Consider the following 17790-nt stretch of genomic DNA (forward strand, 5'->3'; position numbering starts at 1 on the left):
TCACCCCTTCCAAGATCACTTTAAAACAACAACAAAGCGACTTCAATCAGATCTCAACACTCCTCTAGGATCGACGCTCCCATGAACAGAGCAGATCTACAAGCTATCGCCGCGTCGCCAAGCGACGCGTCGATAGCTTGTAGATCTGCTCTGTTCATGGAGCGCTGAGAGCGCTGGAATGCGGACGCTGACGTAGACAGATCCCATAGGCCCGGAGGGTCTCCAGCTCTGCTGTGATTTGCTCAGACGTGGTTGTCAGGCCAACCGCTGAGATTTCCAATTTATGATGACTGTTCACTTTCTGTCTTAAAGAGTTTAGTTTGTAGATGGAAAATGATCATATTTGGGACTTTATCACATATAAATATATCTGTTTTAGGAATGTTTACAGAATGTTTTAATGTAAATAATAATAATACATAAAACTATTATTATTATTATTAGTAGACTGTAGTAGTAGTAGTAGTAGTAGTAGTAGTAGTAGTAGTAGTAGTAGTAGTAGTAGTAGTAGTAGTAGTATTATGTAAACATCAAGGGCTGTCATGATCATATCCTCATGGTTAGAACAATGGGCAGTTATTATAAATTCATTCGCTTTTAGTTTCAAGAAAAAAACATGCAGATTTAAACACTATAGAGAGAAAAAAGGTGATTTAAATCCATACATATTACATTTACATAAAGGTTCATGTTGGTGTTATTATTATACCTTTGTTTGTACCTTTATTTATACCTCCAACCAAAAATAAATAAATAAAATAAAATAAAATAAATCTCTGACAAACAGCCAGCCAATCACAGCACGGCTGACCTCCGGGCTATGGGATGTTTCAACCTGCAGAGCTGTAAGTGTCAGGTTGCTGCCTGGTGTCTGCATGGAGATTATAGGTTCTATAGATCTGTTTTTATCACTCCTTTTAGCCTAAACACTACAGGACGAATTGGGAGATTTTTTATTTGGTATCTATTTATTTTTTGTATTTAGTTTAAGGCAGAGAATAATAAATAACCAATGAATGAAGGAGAAAATTAAAGTGTTGTCAAGCTCTGACAAGTCACATGATCACACACGCACGCACACGCGCGCGCGCACACGCACACACACACACACACACACACACACACACACACACACACACACACACACACACACACACACACACACACACACACACTAATGATTGTCACATGTTCTTGCAAAGTGTCTTCCTCAATGTTACATCATCACATGACAGGGTCAGGGTGTCTATTAAGCAGGGGTGGAAAAAAATACTAGAATGTTTTACTTAAGTGAAAGTATCAATACTGCAATGTAGAAGTACTAAGTAAAAGTCTGGAATTAAAAATGTAGATTGTGTAGATAGAAATGTATTTAAAAAATTGGAGTATGTCCAATTGTCAGTACTTTTACTTCTACTCCACTACATCTCAGAGGCAAATATTGTACTTTTACTCCACTACAATTATTTGAAAACTTTAGTTACTAGTTACTTTGCAGATATAAATTATTACATTATAAAACATACATTAACCACTTTAGCCCTATTTTATACCAAGGCTATTTGAAAATAGCAGATCCACAACAAGCTCACAACATTTGTAAATCTGCATCGCGACACGTTGTGTGCTTGTAGATCTACTATTTTTTTAAATTCCATTATTTTTCTTGTAACAGAGCATTTCTACATTGCAGTGTTGATACTTTTACTTAAGTAAAACATTTGAGTACTTTTCCACCACTGTGAAAAACACATTTTCAAGTGGGTTATAAATGTAATCCAATCAGGAGAGATAATCCATTCATCAGCCTCCATTGATCCATGCAGTTCTAAATGGTTCTGCTAATTGTTTTGTTTGTGTTTGTTTGTGTCATCACTTCCAATGTTTATCCTGTATGTGTTCTCTGTCTTGATTGGATGACATTGGTATCCTGGCCTGAAAATAACTTGGGGAGACAGGGAGACCCCTGGTGGACAAACACTGTATAGCAGTGATAACTGAGCTATTCAACACTTATTAACTAACTTAAAATAACTAACTTAAATTTAACTAATTAATTATCACTTTTACACGTGCACAACCTCTAACCACTTCAGCCCTATATACTTTGGCATATGAAAAATGACAAATAATAGCAGGTTTACAAGTTGTGAGCTTCTAAATCTGCTATTTTTGAAAGAATTGTTAAATATTACACACGTTCTCCAGAGCACAGACCCAACATAGATAATATAAACATTCATGATCAAAAATAAAATGAGTGACGGCATCAGGCTTCATAATGTTAGAAATCAGGAAAGTTCATAACATTTACAAAATACCAACATGTTTTGACCCAGGAATTAATGATGTAGGAGACTTGGTGTTGGTGTTATTTGGGCCAACAACATGTTGCTGTTCTATTATGAACTTATAGCCTGATGTTCAATATTTGTAACATTATGTATTGGACTCATTGTTTTTTATTTTATTTTATTGTTTTAGCTTTTTACCTCTTTTTCTCAACAATGTAGTCGTTATGCCAATTAATTCCTCCCCCCCCCCCCACACACACACACACACACACACACACACACACACACACACACACACATTTCTCCCAGTGAGGAGTCCCCACTGGGAGGACGTAGTTGAGCCTTCGTCCTACTCCTCCCGCCCAACACTCCCCGCTGACAGGCTCCGCCCCCCAGTCCATAGGAGTATGTGCAGTGACAATTATCACCCTCCTCCTCCTCCCACCCGGCTTCCCTCCCCCGAACACGGACCGAGTTGTGTTCGAGTTAGGCTGCACCAACGCTCCAGAGGGGCGTTGGTGCAGCGAGATGGCAGAGAGATTGCGCCTGATCCCATTGGTTCACCAATCTGTCCGTCAACCCCCGCCCCGTTAACACAACATTACGAGCGACGCCCACAGCACTCTGGTTGGTTGGGGAAATGAAACACTTCCTATACCGGGTACACCGACGCGTTCCTCCAGGCTTTTATTTTTTAGCAAAACTAAACAATAAAAGTCTGGAGATCGAGGCTATGTTCGAGCAGACGCCCGACAAAATCGGATGCACCAAGATGGATTCATTATCTTTTTAACGATAATAATAAAAGCATACGATACTGTGATGTGTGACGCTTACCTTCCCACAATGCACCTCTCCTCTGACGAGCGTGTGAAGAAGGTAGCATTGTTAGAGTAGACGGCGACCCCTGACCTCCCTCTGATGAGCTCGTACCCCCGGCTGGGGGGCGGGGGTCCGAATGGAGGCGAGGAGGACAGCTGGACACTGTGGACCCCCTCTAAAGACTCCATGATGGCGCCCCCTACAGGATGGAACAACCAGGAGACTGAATGAATCAATGAATCAATTTGTTTTATTTCGAAGATTAAAGGGATAGTTCACCCAAAAACATATTTTTTTCTATGGATTAGTCACCCCATGGAGACTTGAATTCATGACAATTGAATTCAAAGACTCATTTTCAGGCAAACATGTTCACAGTAAGATGAACATTTTGAAGTTTGTATGGGGTTTCTAGGTGTAAGTATGTAACACTATAGTAGCCTGCCAATGTTTGTACTTTTTTCCCTTTAAATGTCCATTGCCATTGACAATAGCCTGGTTCCAGACTGGACTTCTCTCCCTCCGAAGTTGTGAGGGACCACAGAGATTCCAGACTAATATCACAGCATAGATATTTTGAAATGTGCTCTACAAACAAAACTGGCTCGTCTTGCCTTGTCTTAGTAAACTAATACTTTGTTGACTGGGGTCGGCTCTGTATTGGTCCACTACCCTCTGCACCAAACAAACAGCAGACCTACAAGCTCACAATGCGTTGTGACTTGTAGATCTGCTATTTTTCTGGGCGAATGCCCCCCACCCCCACCCACCCCAAGGATCAGTGATGCTAAAGTTCAAGTGGTTGAGCTATAGTTAGATGTTTAACGTCAGCCACACGGTCCACTGCTGTTTCTTTAAGGCGTCTTTAATCTCTTAAACAGCCTCCCTATTCCTGTGGAGAATAGCAGATCTACAAGCTCAGATTTAGATGGGGGATGAAAAAAAGGAGGGGGCTTAGTACAGACCCCTGTGGGACTCCGTCAGGGTTAATGTAGGACAGAGCAGTTGGTGCTCATTTTCAACTTCCCCAAAAACACATTTGTTTTAGGCTACATGAATCATTTTAGTGCAATAAAACCTATTTGATGTCTTAAACACCACAAACGTTTGAGCAAATGTTACAAAGTATTCAAAACAATATATATATATATATATAATATGTATATGATTTAAACTCACCGAGGAAGGAGATGAAAAGGTGAAGTCCTGTTTGTTGGAGGTTTTTCACAGAGACTCTGACAGAGTTCATCAGGTTAAACTTCAGCCTGGTGAGGAGAAGGAGGGTGTGAAGGGTTAATAATGGCTAACAACTTCTTTGTAGTTTAGTCTGCAGGACACATTCCTTCCAGTAGGGGTCCACACACACACACACACACACGCGCACGCGCACACGCACACGCACACGCACACACACACACACACACACACACACACACACACACACACACACACACACACACACACACACACACCTGACAGGAAGTGTTCCATGGTACCGGGTACAGCCGGCTCCTCAGAGCTCTGATCCAGGAATGAACAGGTTGGCGTCAGAGACTCAGTGACTCAGGACTTTAAGATCAACTAGATGAGCGGGCCGGAACTGTAAGGTTCCAGGTTCCAAATCCCTGCCTGGCTCCTCCTCCCTCTCTGTGGAGATGTGTCCTTGAGCAAGACACTAATATAAACCCTCTAAAGTTCCCTCTGATGTGTGTGAATGGAAAAATGGGCTTGTTGCAAAGGGCTTCCAAGAATCAAGAAGGTTTATTTGTCACTTATAGTTAAACAATACAAGCCACTAAAAATAACTAGAAACCTAGAAACAAAATGTCTTAGAAAGTTTGAGTGTGCCTGCAGCTCGCTAAGTCTGGACCCAAAATACTGTCACTACAAAGTACCACCAATTGACACCAAATGGCCTGAAACATGCTCCTAACTGGTTTTTGGGTGGTCACTTTTGGCAGGGTAAAAAAAACAAAAAAATGAATTAAAAAAGTAATACAAAATTCACCTAACCCTAAAACCAAAAAAAATAAGAAGAATTAAGCAAAAAAGGAGCATCTAACCATATATATATATTATTAAGTATGGCGGATTAGAATAAGTGTTGTTCTGCCATTACATGGCAGGCAAACTTAATAAGAAATAAGAAGATAACACATTAAAGGGAGAGGGTGAATACAGTCTATATATAAATGAGCCAATAAGGCATTTATAAGCATTATGAGCAGAAACTTGAGGCATTTAAGGCATAGCTGAATGGGTAGAGAGAGAGGCTACCTGGGAAAACAGAAGGTCCCAGGTTCAATTCCCGGCCCCGGCTATGTGTCGAGGTGTCCATGAGCAAGACACTTAACCGTTACCCCCCCCCCCCCCTGCTGATGGCAGCAGTCGTGTGCGTGTGTGTGTGTGTGCGTGTGTGCGCGTGTGTGTGTGTGTGTGAGTGATAATAGGTTGTAGACAGTATTTAGTGAACGGATATTGTAATAATACTAGTGAAGTGTTTGTTATGCTGTGGTCAGATTAACTGCCCTGGTTTCACAATACTGTTCTGTTAGAGAGAGATTAACACATCAAGTGACCGGACACACACACACACACACACACACACACACACACACACACACACACACACACACACACACACACACACACACACACACACACACACACACACACACACACACACACACACACACACACACACACTTCTCTCTCCTCAGCGTTCACTACAGAGGCCATCAACATACTACACTTCAAGTCACAGTAAGTGCATTCATTCATTCATTCATCATGTTGTCTGTTCATTGGCTGATCAGTAAAACCCTTTAGTTGTGTTCATTTAAAGGGATAATTCATCTTTATTCCTATGGATTAGTCACCCCATGGACACTTGAATTCATGGATATTTATTTTGTTTTTGTCTCATTCCTAAGCCAATAATTTGATGACCAGCGGACCGGTAGGCAGCGGTTCCGGTAGGAGACACAAAGGAGACTATTTGTGTCTCCTACTGGAACCGCTGCCGGTCATCAAATTATTGTCTTAGGAATGAGACAAAGACTAAAAAGTATCCATGAATTCAAGTCTCCATGTGGTGACTAATCCATAGACACAAAGTCATTTTGGGGGTGAACTAGTATTTCCAATTGTCTATCTATACTTTCACTTCTACTCCACTACATCTCAGAGGCAAATATTGTACTTTTACTCCACTACAATTATTTGAAAACTTTAGTTACTAGTTACTTTGCAGATATAAATGATTACATTATAAAACATACATTGACCCCTTTAAAGCCCTATTTTATACCTAGGCTATTGGAAAATAGCCGATCTACGAGCTCACAACGCGTCGCATCGCGACGCGTTGTGAGCTTGTAGATCGGCTATTTTCAAACATTTTAGTACTTTTACTTGGTATTGTGTAGAATTGTAACAAACATTGTTGTGTTTTATAGTCGGTCAACGAGTCGCCTCTGAATTAATGATGTAATCCTCGTTAGGATTTAATCCATTTTAGTAAAAAACTACAAACAACACGCTATCCATAAGCCATAGTTCTGAAAACATCTTACAGCAGGACATAAAGTTACCCTTTTCCTTATAGGAGTAGAAAATACAACGTGTCTTACAATCAGTGGTGGAAAGTAACTAAGTAGATTTACTGAAGTACAATTTTTAGGTATTAGTACTTTACTTGAGTAAATCCAACTTCCAATACTTTTACTTCTACTCCACTACATCTCAGAGGCATTCTGCATAATGAGTATTTTCTCATTATGCATAATGAGTACTTTCTACTTTTGGTACCTTAAGTACCTTTTAATACCAATACTTTTGTACTCAAAAGTATATTTTGAATTCTGGAATTTAGTATTTCTACATTCTAGTATTGATATTTTTAGTTAAGTAAGCCTAGTTATTATCTGGACCGTCAAATCATGTTGTAGATCATTTACACTGTAACAATCGGCCTTTACCAGATCAGATGTTACATATCACTCGTAACACTATCTGACCGTGTCCCACATAATACGTGCAAATAGATTCTCTATTCTATACCCCCACCTGAAGAATGCTTGTATCCACGTAGAGAGTAAATAACAGGCCATGTGTTTCACATGCCTGAAGGCTTAACTGTAGCAATAATACACCGTTTCTCTCCATATCTAAGAAAAGACCTTGAGCTCCTGGTCTGTAAAAGAGCTGCTTTATCTCCCGTCAAAAAGTCTGTTTGCAGATTAAAAAAAAAAATTACTCACAAAGACCGGGAAAGCTCATAGCGCGGCACCGAGTGCCGCGCTATGAGCTTGTAGATCTGATATTTTTGAAAAATCATGAACATTTTTTGCAAATCTTTGAATACAGTATATATTTTTTTTTAAAGCGAACATTTTTATCCAAATCTTTGCTTCTGGGGGTCCCTGGAACAACATATTTTGAGATGTGGGTCCGCGACCAAAAACATTTCCATTTTGAGCATATGAAAACTGTTAGGATTTAGAAGACAAGAATGGGCCTCAGGTCTTAATGGGTTAAATGAACTAAATAAACCAAGTGTAACATTCAAGGATGCGTTTCCTGCACAACATGATTACGCAAAGCATTTCCATTTACACCTGTTACATGTTATAACACAAACAGTTCCGTCAATATGCAGGTATACATCTTTGTTGATTTAATTTTATAGCAACTACTATATAGTTATTATTATTGTAGGCTATATAAGATGGTCTGTCACACGGAATGGTGGAAAAAGTACTCAAATGTTTTACTTAAGTAAAAGTATCAATACCGCAATGTGGAAATACTCTGTTGCAAGTAAAAGTCCAGAATTAAAAATGTACTTGATTAAAAGTACTAAAGTATTGGTATCCAAATGTACTTAAAGTACCAAAAGTAAAAATATTATCAGGGGATTTGAACCCCTAGCCTCCATGGAGGTGGAGGAGGACAGGGAGACGGAACTATTGATGACATTAATGTTTCTATTTCAGACCATGTGATCAGGAGGACCAGGTTGATGAGGAACTCTGCTCTCAGAGAACATTCACCACAGCACAGAACTCTCTCTGTGTTTCCATTGGACCGACCTGGTGACGGAGCAGAAGACCTCTGTGGTGACAGAGGTGACAGAGCAGCAGAAGAACTATCTGGTGACAGAGCAGAGCAGAACATCTCTGTGGTGACGGAGGTGACAGAGCAGAACTGTGGTGACAGAGCAGAGCGGTCAGGTCAGAGGTCATGACGGTCACATACTCGCGGCGGGTGGCTGACGCAGGTCTAGGAACGTTCTTCCACCTGCTGCTGAGATGGAAGGGAAGCGTCTACAAGCTGCTCTACAGAGAGCTGATCATCTTCATCGCTCTCTACTACCTCCTAGGGGTCTTCTACAGGTACTACATTATATTATATTATATTACATTATATTATATTATATTATATTATATTATATTATATTATATTATATTATATTATATTATATTATATTATATTATATTATATTAGAATCAGAATCAGAATCAGAATCAGTTTTATTGTCACATCACAGGTTTACAAGGTAAAGAAGTGGGTGAAATTCGTTTTTGTACATCGTTCCCATCGCAACGTTAATTTCCATATATTATATTAGTCTTCTACAGGTACGTTTCTTTGTTTTTGTTTTGTTTTTTAAATGTCCATCAGGATGGAGATTATGTTTTTGCATCTGTCCCTGTGTCTGTCTGGCGGGCAGGACCCAGTAACACACAACATAAAATAAGTTTTCTGCCCGACAACGACGATAAATGTGATTTGGCAATATATAATACAAATGTATTGAACGTAAATTGAATTGAAAGACTGAGCAGAGGCGCTCGGGTGGCGCAGTGGTAAAAGTCACTGCCCACCACCACGGAGGTTGGGCGTTCGAATCCACCGTGGTGCATCCGGCTTTGTCGAGCGTCTATACGAACGCAATTGGCCCGTGTTCTGGGGAGGGGCCGGGCGGGGAGGGTGATATCGGTCATTGCACGTACTCCTACGGGTTGGGGCGGCATCTGTCAGCGGGGAGTGTTGGGCGGGAGGAGTAGAACGAATTTGGGCTCTATGTCCTCCCGGTGGGGGCTCCTCACTGGCAGGTGAGTCAGTAGGATACGACAGCAGTGACAACACAGAAATGTGTGTGGAGAGGAATTCATTGGCATAACGACTAAATTGGGAAGGAAAAGGGCTAAAAAAATATTGGCTACACTAAATTAAAGAGAAAAAAAAGAAAGACTGAGCAGGATGTGCGTGCGTGTGTGCGTGCGTGCATACGTGTGTGTGTGTGTGTGTTGTAGGTTTGTGTTGGCTGATGAGCAGAAGAGATACTTTGAGAAGCTCTCCCTCTACTGCAACCATTATGGAGAACTGATCCCTGTGTCCTTTGTTCTGGGTGAGTTATAATGTCATAGTTCATAATTAACCACATTAGTTCTCCAGGAAAAACTGAGCTCATGCCTCCTTGATTTGATTTGATTTTATTAGACGTTATGCAGGAAAAAACACATGTTACGTCATGTTCATCGTAGAAACGTCAAGGATACAGACACATAAAAGTCTTGCGGCTTATTTTCATTGTGGTCCTTGGTCTGAGACAAACAACACTGCAACAAAATACATACAGGTAGACAGTACAGTAATACATAAAACAATCAATAGCTACACTACCTACAGCATAAATACATATAATCGCATTGCTAACATAAGTGACCCTACTATTCTGCAACATTTTCTAATAGCCATGCTTTGACCCTTATCTTAAAAAGGAGATGGCTGCTGGTGCTCTTTATAGTCAGAGGTAGCGAGTTCCAGTTAACTGCTCCTCCAAATCTAAATGAGCGTTTTCCCATTTCAGTGGTGAACGTGGGCATGGTCAGGTCTGCTATGCTGGCTCTGGTTAGGTGGGAATGGGCTTCGCTACGCTTCTGAAAAAGCTTACACAGGGGCGCTGTTTATGTAGATGTTATGCACCAGGTTCAGTTGAACTGACCTGGCTTCAATGCATGAGGAGCTAGCAGACTTCTTATCACCTGACAGGGGGGAGTTTCCCCGGTAGGACGTAGCTTCCGGAACGCATCTGTGTCATTTTAGATTTTAGCTATAACTATTATTTTATACTTGGGCTATTCAAAAATAGTAGATCTACAAGCTCGTAGCTCGAGCTTGTAGATCTATTATTTTTGAGCTTGTAGATCTGCTATTTTAGAAAAATCTAGAAAATCTTTGAATATATATATTTTTTCAAGCGAAAATTCTTAACTCAAATCTTTGCTTCTGGGGGTCATTTTGAGATGGGGGTCGGCGGCCAAATTATGTTGGGGGTCCTTGACATGAAAACGTTTGAGCACCACTGATATAGAAACATACGTTTTTTCAGAAAACTGTTTGGGGAGAAATTGGGGAGAAGAAAGGGGTAAAAAAGAAAGGAAAAAAAGAAAAGGAAAAAAATTAATAGTGTTCTGTATGGTTGTCAGGTTTCTACGTGACCTTGGTGGTGTCTCGCTGGTGGGGTCAGTTCGAGAGCGTCCCCTGGCCCGACCGGCTGGCCGCCCTGGTGGGGGGTCACGTGCGCGGTGTGGACGAGAGCGCACGTCTGACCAGACGCACGCTGATGCGTTACGCCAACCTGTCCGGCGTCCTCATCTACCGCTCCGTCAGCACCGCCGTCTACAAGAGGTTCCCCACCATGGAGCACCTGGTGCAGGCCGGTAGGAAGAAGGGCTGTGTGGGTGTGCGTCCGTGTTTGTGTGCGTTTGTGTGTACATTTATTCAAGTACTGTACTTAAGTACAATTTTGAGTTATTTTTTGGCCGGTGAAACCGCCCCTATAAGTGAGGTTTGGATATTTGTACACCAAATCCTGCGCTGTGATTGGCCAAAATGTACCCCGCCTAACCCTGCACCGTGATTGGCCAATCACAGTCTATTCAGGACTGTGATTGGCCAGTGTCACATGACACATGTGCATAGCCCTATATAAGAAACCATAACTTTTAAAAAAAAACATAAATTGGTTTTTTTTAAGTTATGGTTTCTTCCATCATAAAGAGTGTTTCAATAAATGTATTTATTTTTTGTACATGATTGGTTGACTCCATTCAGTATTGTGATTAGCTAGCAAGACACCGCCCACTTCACACAGGGTGTGATTTTTACTATACTGGAGTATTTCCGGTATGCCACCCATGAGTGGCAAACCTAGAGGGTGGACTGCACGACTATCTAGAGGGTGGACTGCACCACTATCTAGAGGGTGGACTGCACGACTATCTAGAGGGTGGACTGCACAACTATCTAGAGGGTGGACTGCACCACTATCTAGAGGGTGGACTGCACCACTATCTAGAGGGTGGACTGCACAACTATCTAGAGGGTGGACTGCACCACTATCTAGAGGGTGGACTGCACGACTACCTAGAGGGTGGACTGCACCACTATCTAGAGGGTGGACTGCACCACTATCTAGAGGGCGGACTGCACGACTATCTAGTCGTGCAGTTCGACTATCTGCATCACTATCTGCACGACTATCTAGAGGGCGGACTGCGCGACTATCTAGAGGGCAGACTGCACAACTATATAGAGGGCGGACTGCATGACTCTTCTTTTCAAAACCTTCCTTCCTTGGGGTTGATGACAACATATGAACTGTTCTGATTGGTTGATGTGTGTGTCACTCAGGGTTGATGACTGCAGAGAAGTGTTCTGATTGGTTGCTGTGTGTGTCACTCAGGGTTGATGACCACAGAGGAAGTGTTCTGATTGGTTGATGTGTGTGTCACTCAGGGTTGATGACCATAGAGGAACTGTTCTGATTGGTTGATGTGTGTGTCACTCAGGGTTGATGACCACAGAGGAAGTGTTCTGATTAGTTGCTGTGTGTGTCACTCAGGGTTGATGACCAAAGAGGAGCTCAGACATCTAGAAGCCCTGCCCTCTCCTCACAACAAGTTCTGGGTTCCCTGCATGTGGTTCGTCAGCCTGGCTCTTAGAGCCAGGACTGAAGGACGAATCAACAACGATGTGGCGCTGTCCACCATTCTGACGGTAAGAACACTGTGACAACACTGTGACAACACTGTAACAACACTGTAACAACACTGTAACAACACTGTCCACCATTCTAACGGTAAGATGGGTGTTACTGTACATGTAGTGCCACAGACAGACGGGTACAGCGGGTACTCTGACAAAGCCTCCGTCACTATGACTCAGACATATCCTTCGGATCGGCGTTGCAACGTAGATTTGAGAGCCTAGGTGCCCGAAACTCTAGTATAAAAAGGGGGGGGTTGCGCAAATTCTTAAAATCAATAAAAACACATTTTATTTGATCAAAGTCTCTATTTTAGAACATTTAGACAAATATTTAATGATATGTCAACCAAACCAATATATATATTGATCTGATGATGATCTGTTCTAAACCCTAACTCCTTTCCTTCTCTGTTTCCTCTGTCCTTCTCTGTCTCTTCTCTGTTCAGGAGCTGAACAGTTTACGGACAAAGTGCATGAAGCTGTACAGTTATGACTGGATCAGTCTGCCTCTGGTCTATACACAGGTAAGTTCACAATGCGTCGCCATGCGACGCATTGTGAACTTGTAGATCTGCTTTTTTCAAAAGATTTTTATACATTTGAAAACTTGTGAAATGGGACATTCTTCACAATGAGTATTTTCTACTTTTGGTACTTTAATTACATTTGATACCAATACGTTTGTACTTTTACTCAAGTCAATTTGGAATTCCAGACTTTTACTTGTAACAGAGCATTTCTACATTGCAGTATTGATACTTTTATTTAAGTAAAACGTGTGAGTACTTTTACCACCACCGATGATGATGATAGGATATACAGGATGTATAACGATGTGGGCGTGTCCAGGTGGTGACGGTGGCCGTCTACAGTTTCTTCCTGGCGTGTCTGATTGGTCGACAGTTCCTGGACCCAGGTCAGGGTTACCCGGGTCACGATGTGGACTTCTACGTCCCCGTCTTCACCCTGCTGCAGTTCTTCTTCTACGTCGGATGGCTCAAGGTAGAACTTATTTCCTGACAGACAGCTAGGGCTTTCTGTCAGAAACCTTTCTATCAGAAACCTTCTTTTCTGACAGAAAGGTTTCTGCTGCTGTATCCTACTGCCAGTGAGGAGGAGTACAGGAAATATTCAAAATGGAGAGTATAACGTTTATAATTAGAAACAATTAGTTTAACAGAAGATGGAGTAAAAGGACAAATTAAGGGGCCGTTGACTAAGTTTAGGGAATGACTGATGAGACCCAGGCCAGCACCGATTCCACATCAGAAACTCGGGCTGTGATCTTTTATAAAAAAAAAAAAAAAGGCTATTTAGGAAAAAGGCAGTCAGATCTTTAAGAACTGACATAAAAATAGAGACAACCAACTGTTCGCAACATAGAGGACACACATACCCCCCCCCCTTTATTTTTATTTTAAGTTATCATTATTAATAAGGATAATAATTTAGCATGTATTAGTATTAGTATATTTTGCTTTGATTGACTTGTGTAATTATGTTTTTTTTTTAATTATTATAATTGTTTTGGTTACTGCATTTTATTTAACACTGGGTGTATATATAAAAAAAAGAAAAAGAAAATAAAACAATTTCAAGGAGATATAATATATGTAATGTAGGCTAAATATCAAATGTAATATGAACAACTTGCAATAAAAGGATTTTTTTTAAATGTGTTAGCGAAGAGCGCCATCTAGCGTAAAAACGGAAAAACACGTCAAACACGTCTTTGGAAAAAACACATCAGAAGCACATCAATGGCAGAGAATGAGTTAATGCCAGATCTAATACTTCTATTATAGCGCGCTAACTCTCCAGGAAGAGGATGGCTGTAGTTTCTATTGGCTTGGATTTTCTCCTCCATGCCCATGTATGACAGAAAAGAAAAGTTTTACGTTTACTTTACATGCATCTTTAGTTTTAGGAATTTAAATTTGTTTTGTTTTGTATTTTAGTTTTACTGTTTAAAATGTTAAGGTATTATTAGGAAAGCCTTGATTTATAGAAGCTGAAAAGGGTAGAATGAAAGAATTCAAAACAACTAAAGATGATTTTATATCACGTTTCATCTTCTCTTCATATTGTCAGGTAGCAGAACAGCTAATTAACCCTTTCGGGGAAGATGATGATGACTTTGAAACCAACTGGCTGGTCGACCGCAATTTACAGGTTTGTACCGGAACCAAATGATGCACAACACCTGCATTAAAGGGGCTGTATGTGAGGTTTTATTTAGCTAAAATAATGTGTTAAATAGCTCTATATTATGATGGTAATCATTTCAATTGTGAAGGAGATCATCTGATCCACGTTCCCCCAAAATGTCTCAAACATGAGACAAAATGCATTCTACTATGCTGCCATCAAAATGTGGTTTGTGTTGTATTGCTGATGAATTGAGTACCATGGACCCCAATGGAAACAAGCCCCCTGTTATTTTTTTGTGTTATCCTTTTAGCATAACCTTTGACTGTACCCGTACTGTTAATAATCGTGCTAATAAAGCATTCATTCAATCAATCAATCAAAGTCCTGTGCTCCAAGGTGTCCTTGCTGTGTGTGGACGAGATGTACGACAGTCTCCCCCTGGTGGAGAGAGACAAGTACTGGAATGAAGCAGAGCCTCAGCCTCCATACACTGCAGCCAGCGCTGAGCACCGTAAACCTTCTTACATGGGCTCTGCCCTGGACATCAGGTTATTATTATTATTATTACATTTATTATAATTAATTATTATTATTATTACATTTATTATTATTATTATTATTATTACATTTATTATTATTATTATTATTATTATTATTATTATTATTATTATTATTATTATTATTATTATTATTAAGCCCTCCTACATGGGCTCTGCCCTGGACATCAGGTTATTATTATTACATTTATTATTATTATTATTATTGTTACATTTATTATTATTATTATTATTAAGCCCTCCTACATGGGCTCTGCCCTGGACATCAGGTTATTATTATTATTATTATTATTATTATTATTATTATTATTATTATTATTATTATTATTATTATTAATATTAAGCCCTCCTACATGGGTATAATATAACATTCTGTAACGCTGTACCATTGTACACCACCAGTGTTCCCAAGGAGGAGATGGAGTTCCAGACCAACCTGGAGCAGATCAAGGAGCACGAGGAGGCCAGCTACTCCACCACGCCGCTGTTAGGAGGTCTGGGGCGCCTCCTGCAGGGAGTCCAGTCGCCCAGTTTTCCTCGCTCCTCGCGGGTCTCCCTGCTGCGCCGCCGGCCCGGCGCGCCGTCGAGCCGCTTCCTGTACCTGCACCCTGAGGCGCTGCCCACGGCGCCCGGACTGGTCCAACAGCGCCACCTACAGGCCACCTCCGGTGGAGGAAGAGGAGGCCACGAAGCTGACCCGGACTACGCCTTCTCCTCCATGCCCATGTATGACAGACCCGGCTTCTACAGGTCTGTCTGTCTGTCTGTCTGTCTGCCTGTCTTCTCCATAGACATATAAAGGTAGACGCCTCCTTCGGCTCTGAGGTCTCTCTGGTATCTCGGGCGCCATTTTAGCGTAGGAAATCTTCCCTGAAGCTTCCGCGTGTGTCACAGAGGGGGGCGTTCGGTAGGCCAATCAGAGGCAGGTCGGGGCGGGACAACTACATTCTGACAAGTCTTAGAAAAGACGCATTGTGATTGGCCAGTAGTCAACGCGCTGTGAGCACTGTGATTGGCCAGTAGTCACTTTGAGTGTCCGTTTGCCTACGCGAAAATGGCGGCCGCTATACGAGTTGCTCCAACAAACTGCAGAGGCCAATGAGGTATCTAGGTTTCTATATCTATGGTCTTCTCCTCCATGCCCACGTATGACAGACCTGGCTTCTACAGGTCTGTCTGCCTGTCTGCCTGTCTGCCTGTCTGCCTGTCTTCTCCTCCATGCCCATGTATGACAGACCTGGCTTCTACAGGTCTGTCTCTGTCTGTCTGTCTGTCTGTCTGTCTGTCTGTCTGTAACTCTCACTGCTTTTAAATCAGTGCGAAAAGAAACATGACATGAAAAAGTATTTTAGAATAACTGCTGTTAAAGCACATTGAATTGCCTTGCAGTTGAAATGTGCTACTGTGTATATATAATATATATATGTGTACTGTATATCAATAAACTTGCCTTATTGCCTTCCAGCTGCCCACAGACGCCCATCCACTGCGTGCCGCCCACTCTGCCGCGCCACCGCCCCGCCAGGCAGCCGCCGCGCCCGGGGGGCGACTGGGACCACCGTAGCTGTACCTCTCTGGCCCCTCCCACCATGGCGGCGGGGGGGGCGGGCTCTCAGCTCCTCCTGCCCGCCCCGGACACGCCCGGCGGCCACAGCATGCCGCAGCCCCCGTCCTCTGCGTTCCCCTGGCTGAGCGAGGTAGACGGCGAGTGCTTCTCCTTCTCCTTCCCCGACCCGGCCGCTCCGGAGCTCTGTCCCATGTCCAAGCTCAGGTAGGCTACTGTTTTCAAAATCACTTTCCATGAATTTCATGGACCTTGTTGAATACAAGACTGCACTAATCATGTTTAGAGCAAGAAACAAACGATTGCCAGGTAACATACAAAAAATGTTTGGTGACAGAGAGGGGGGTTACAATTAAAGACGAGAGCTTAATCTCAAAATGTGCATTTCAGTTCACAGAGTAAATTTATGGAATGGACTGAGTTTGGAGGTACAACAAAGTCCAAATATGAATCACTTCAAGAAGGCATATTAAAATGTCATATTTAAGAGGTATTTGGTTGAGGAGGGGCCATGTTGACCTACCATCCCTGTAGATAGTGTCTACAAGTAGGGTTGGTTTTATTTTATCTCTGTTATTACTGCGGTTATTTTTATTGTTCTATTTTTATGTTTTCTTTTTAACATGCAGTGGAGATGTTTAGCCTAAACATCAAAAAAAAAAAAAAAAGTGAATACATTTTGAAAAAATGAGTTTTTAAGTTTTACACTTCATCCTATTCCTTTTCGGACATTGTTGTTGTTGTTGTTTTTCTTCTGTTTTGTTTTCTATTTGTCTTTTTTTAAATAATGTTCGAAATAAAACTCATTCATTCATTCAGACCCGGGACCAACGGCCTGCTGTCCCGGCGCCCGCTGCCGCCGCGCCTCACCCTGGACCCCCTGCTTTCGGCCGACGGCCAGCAGAACAACGGCCCCGCCCCCGGCGGACCCCTGAGCGCACGGGGGTTGTTGTGTGGCGCGGCGGAGAGGATCTTCTCCTTCAGCGTTCCCTCTCGTACGACGCAGTCAGCTCCCGGTAATCCCATTAACACCAGCAACACCTGTAACACCACCAGCAGCATCAGCTCCAGCAACATCAACACAGTCGTGGGTTCCGGCAGCACCAGCACCGGCAACTTGATCGGCAACTCGATCGGCATCAACGGCGGGCGAGCCGTCCCTCACGGAGGAACCAACGGCAGCAGCAACAACATGAACACGGGGGCGTCGCCGCTAGTGGCCAATCAGCAGCAGCACTCGCCCAACGATTCGGGAATCTCATTGGCCGAGGGGGACCTTCTGGGCGTGGTTCTGGGGGACAATGGGGACAACACGGGTTCTGGAGGACGGCAGCACGACTGA

General features: G+C 42.2%; 1 protein-coding gene across 1 annotated transcript; it reads left to right on the forward strand.

Moving 5' to 3' along the window:
* Window positions 1–8360: 8360 nt before the first annotated feature.
* best1 (bestrophin 1) lies at window positions 8361–17790 on the forward strand (the record flags this gene model as incomplete). The annotated part of the gene is made up of 11 exons (XM_080437200.1): window positions 8361–8512; window positions 9437–9531; window positions 10613–10846; window positions 12031–12185; window positions 12623–12700; window positions 13026–13178; window positions 14268–14348; window positions 14724–14875; window positions 15287–15634; window positions 16350–16655; window positions 17268–17790. The coding sequence occupies 11 exons, from the start codon at window positions 8361–8363 to the stop codon at window positions 17788–17790; spliced, it is 2277 nt and encodes a 758-aa protein (XP_080293326.1).

This window comes from Gymnoscopelus braueri (assembly GCF_963280865.1).
Source record: "Gymnoscopelus braueri genome assembly, chromosome: 9".
In the NCBI taxonomy this organism is placed as follows: Eukaryota; Metazoa; Chordata; class Actinopteri; order Myctophiformes; family Myctophidae; genus Gymnoscopelus; species Gymnoscopelus braueri.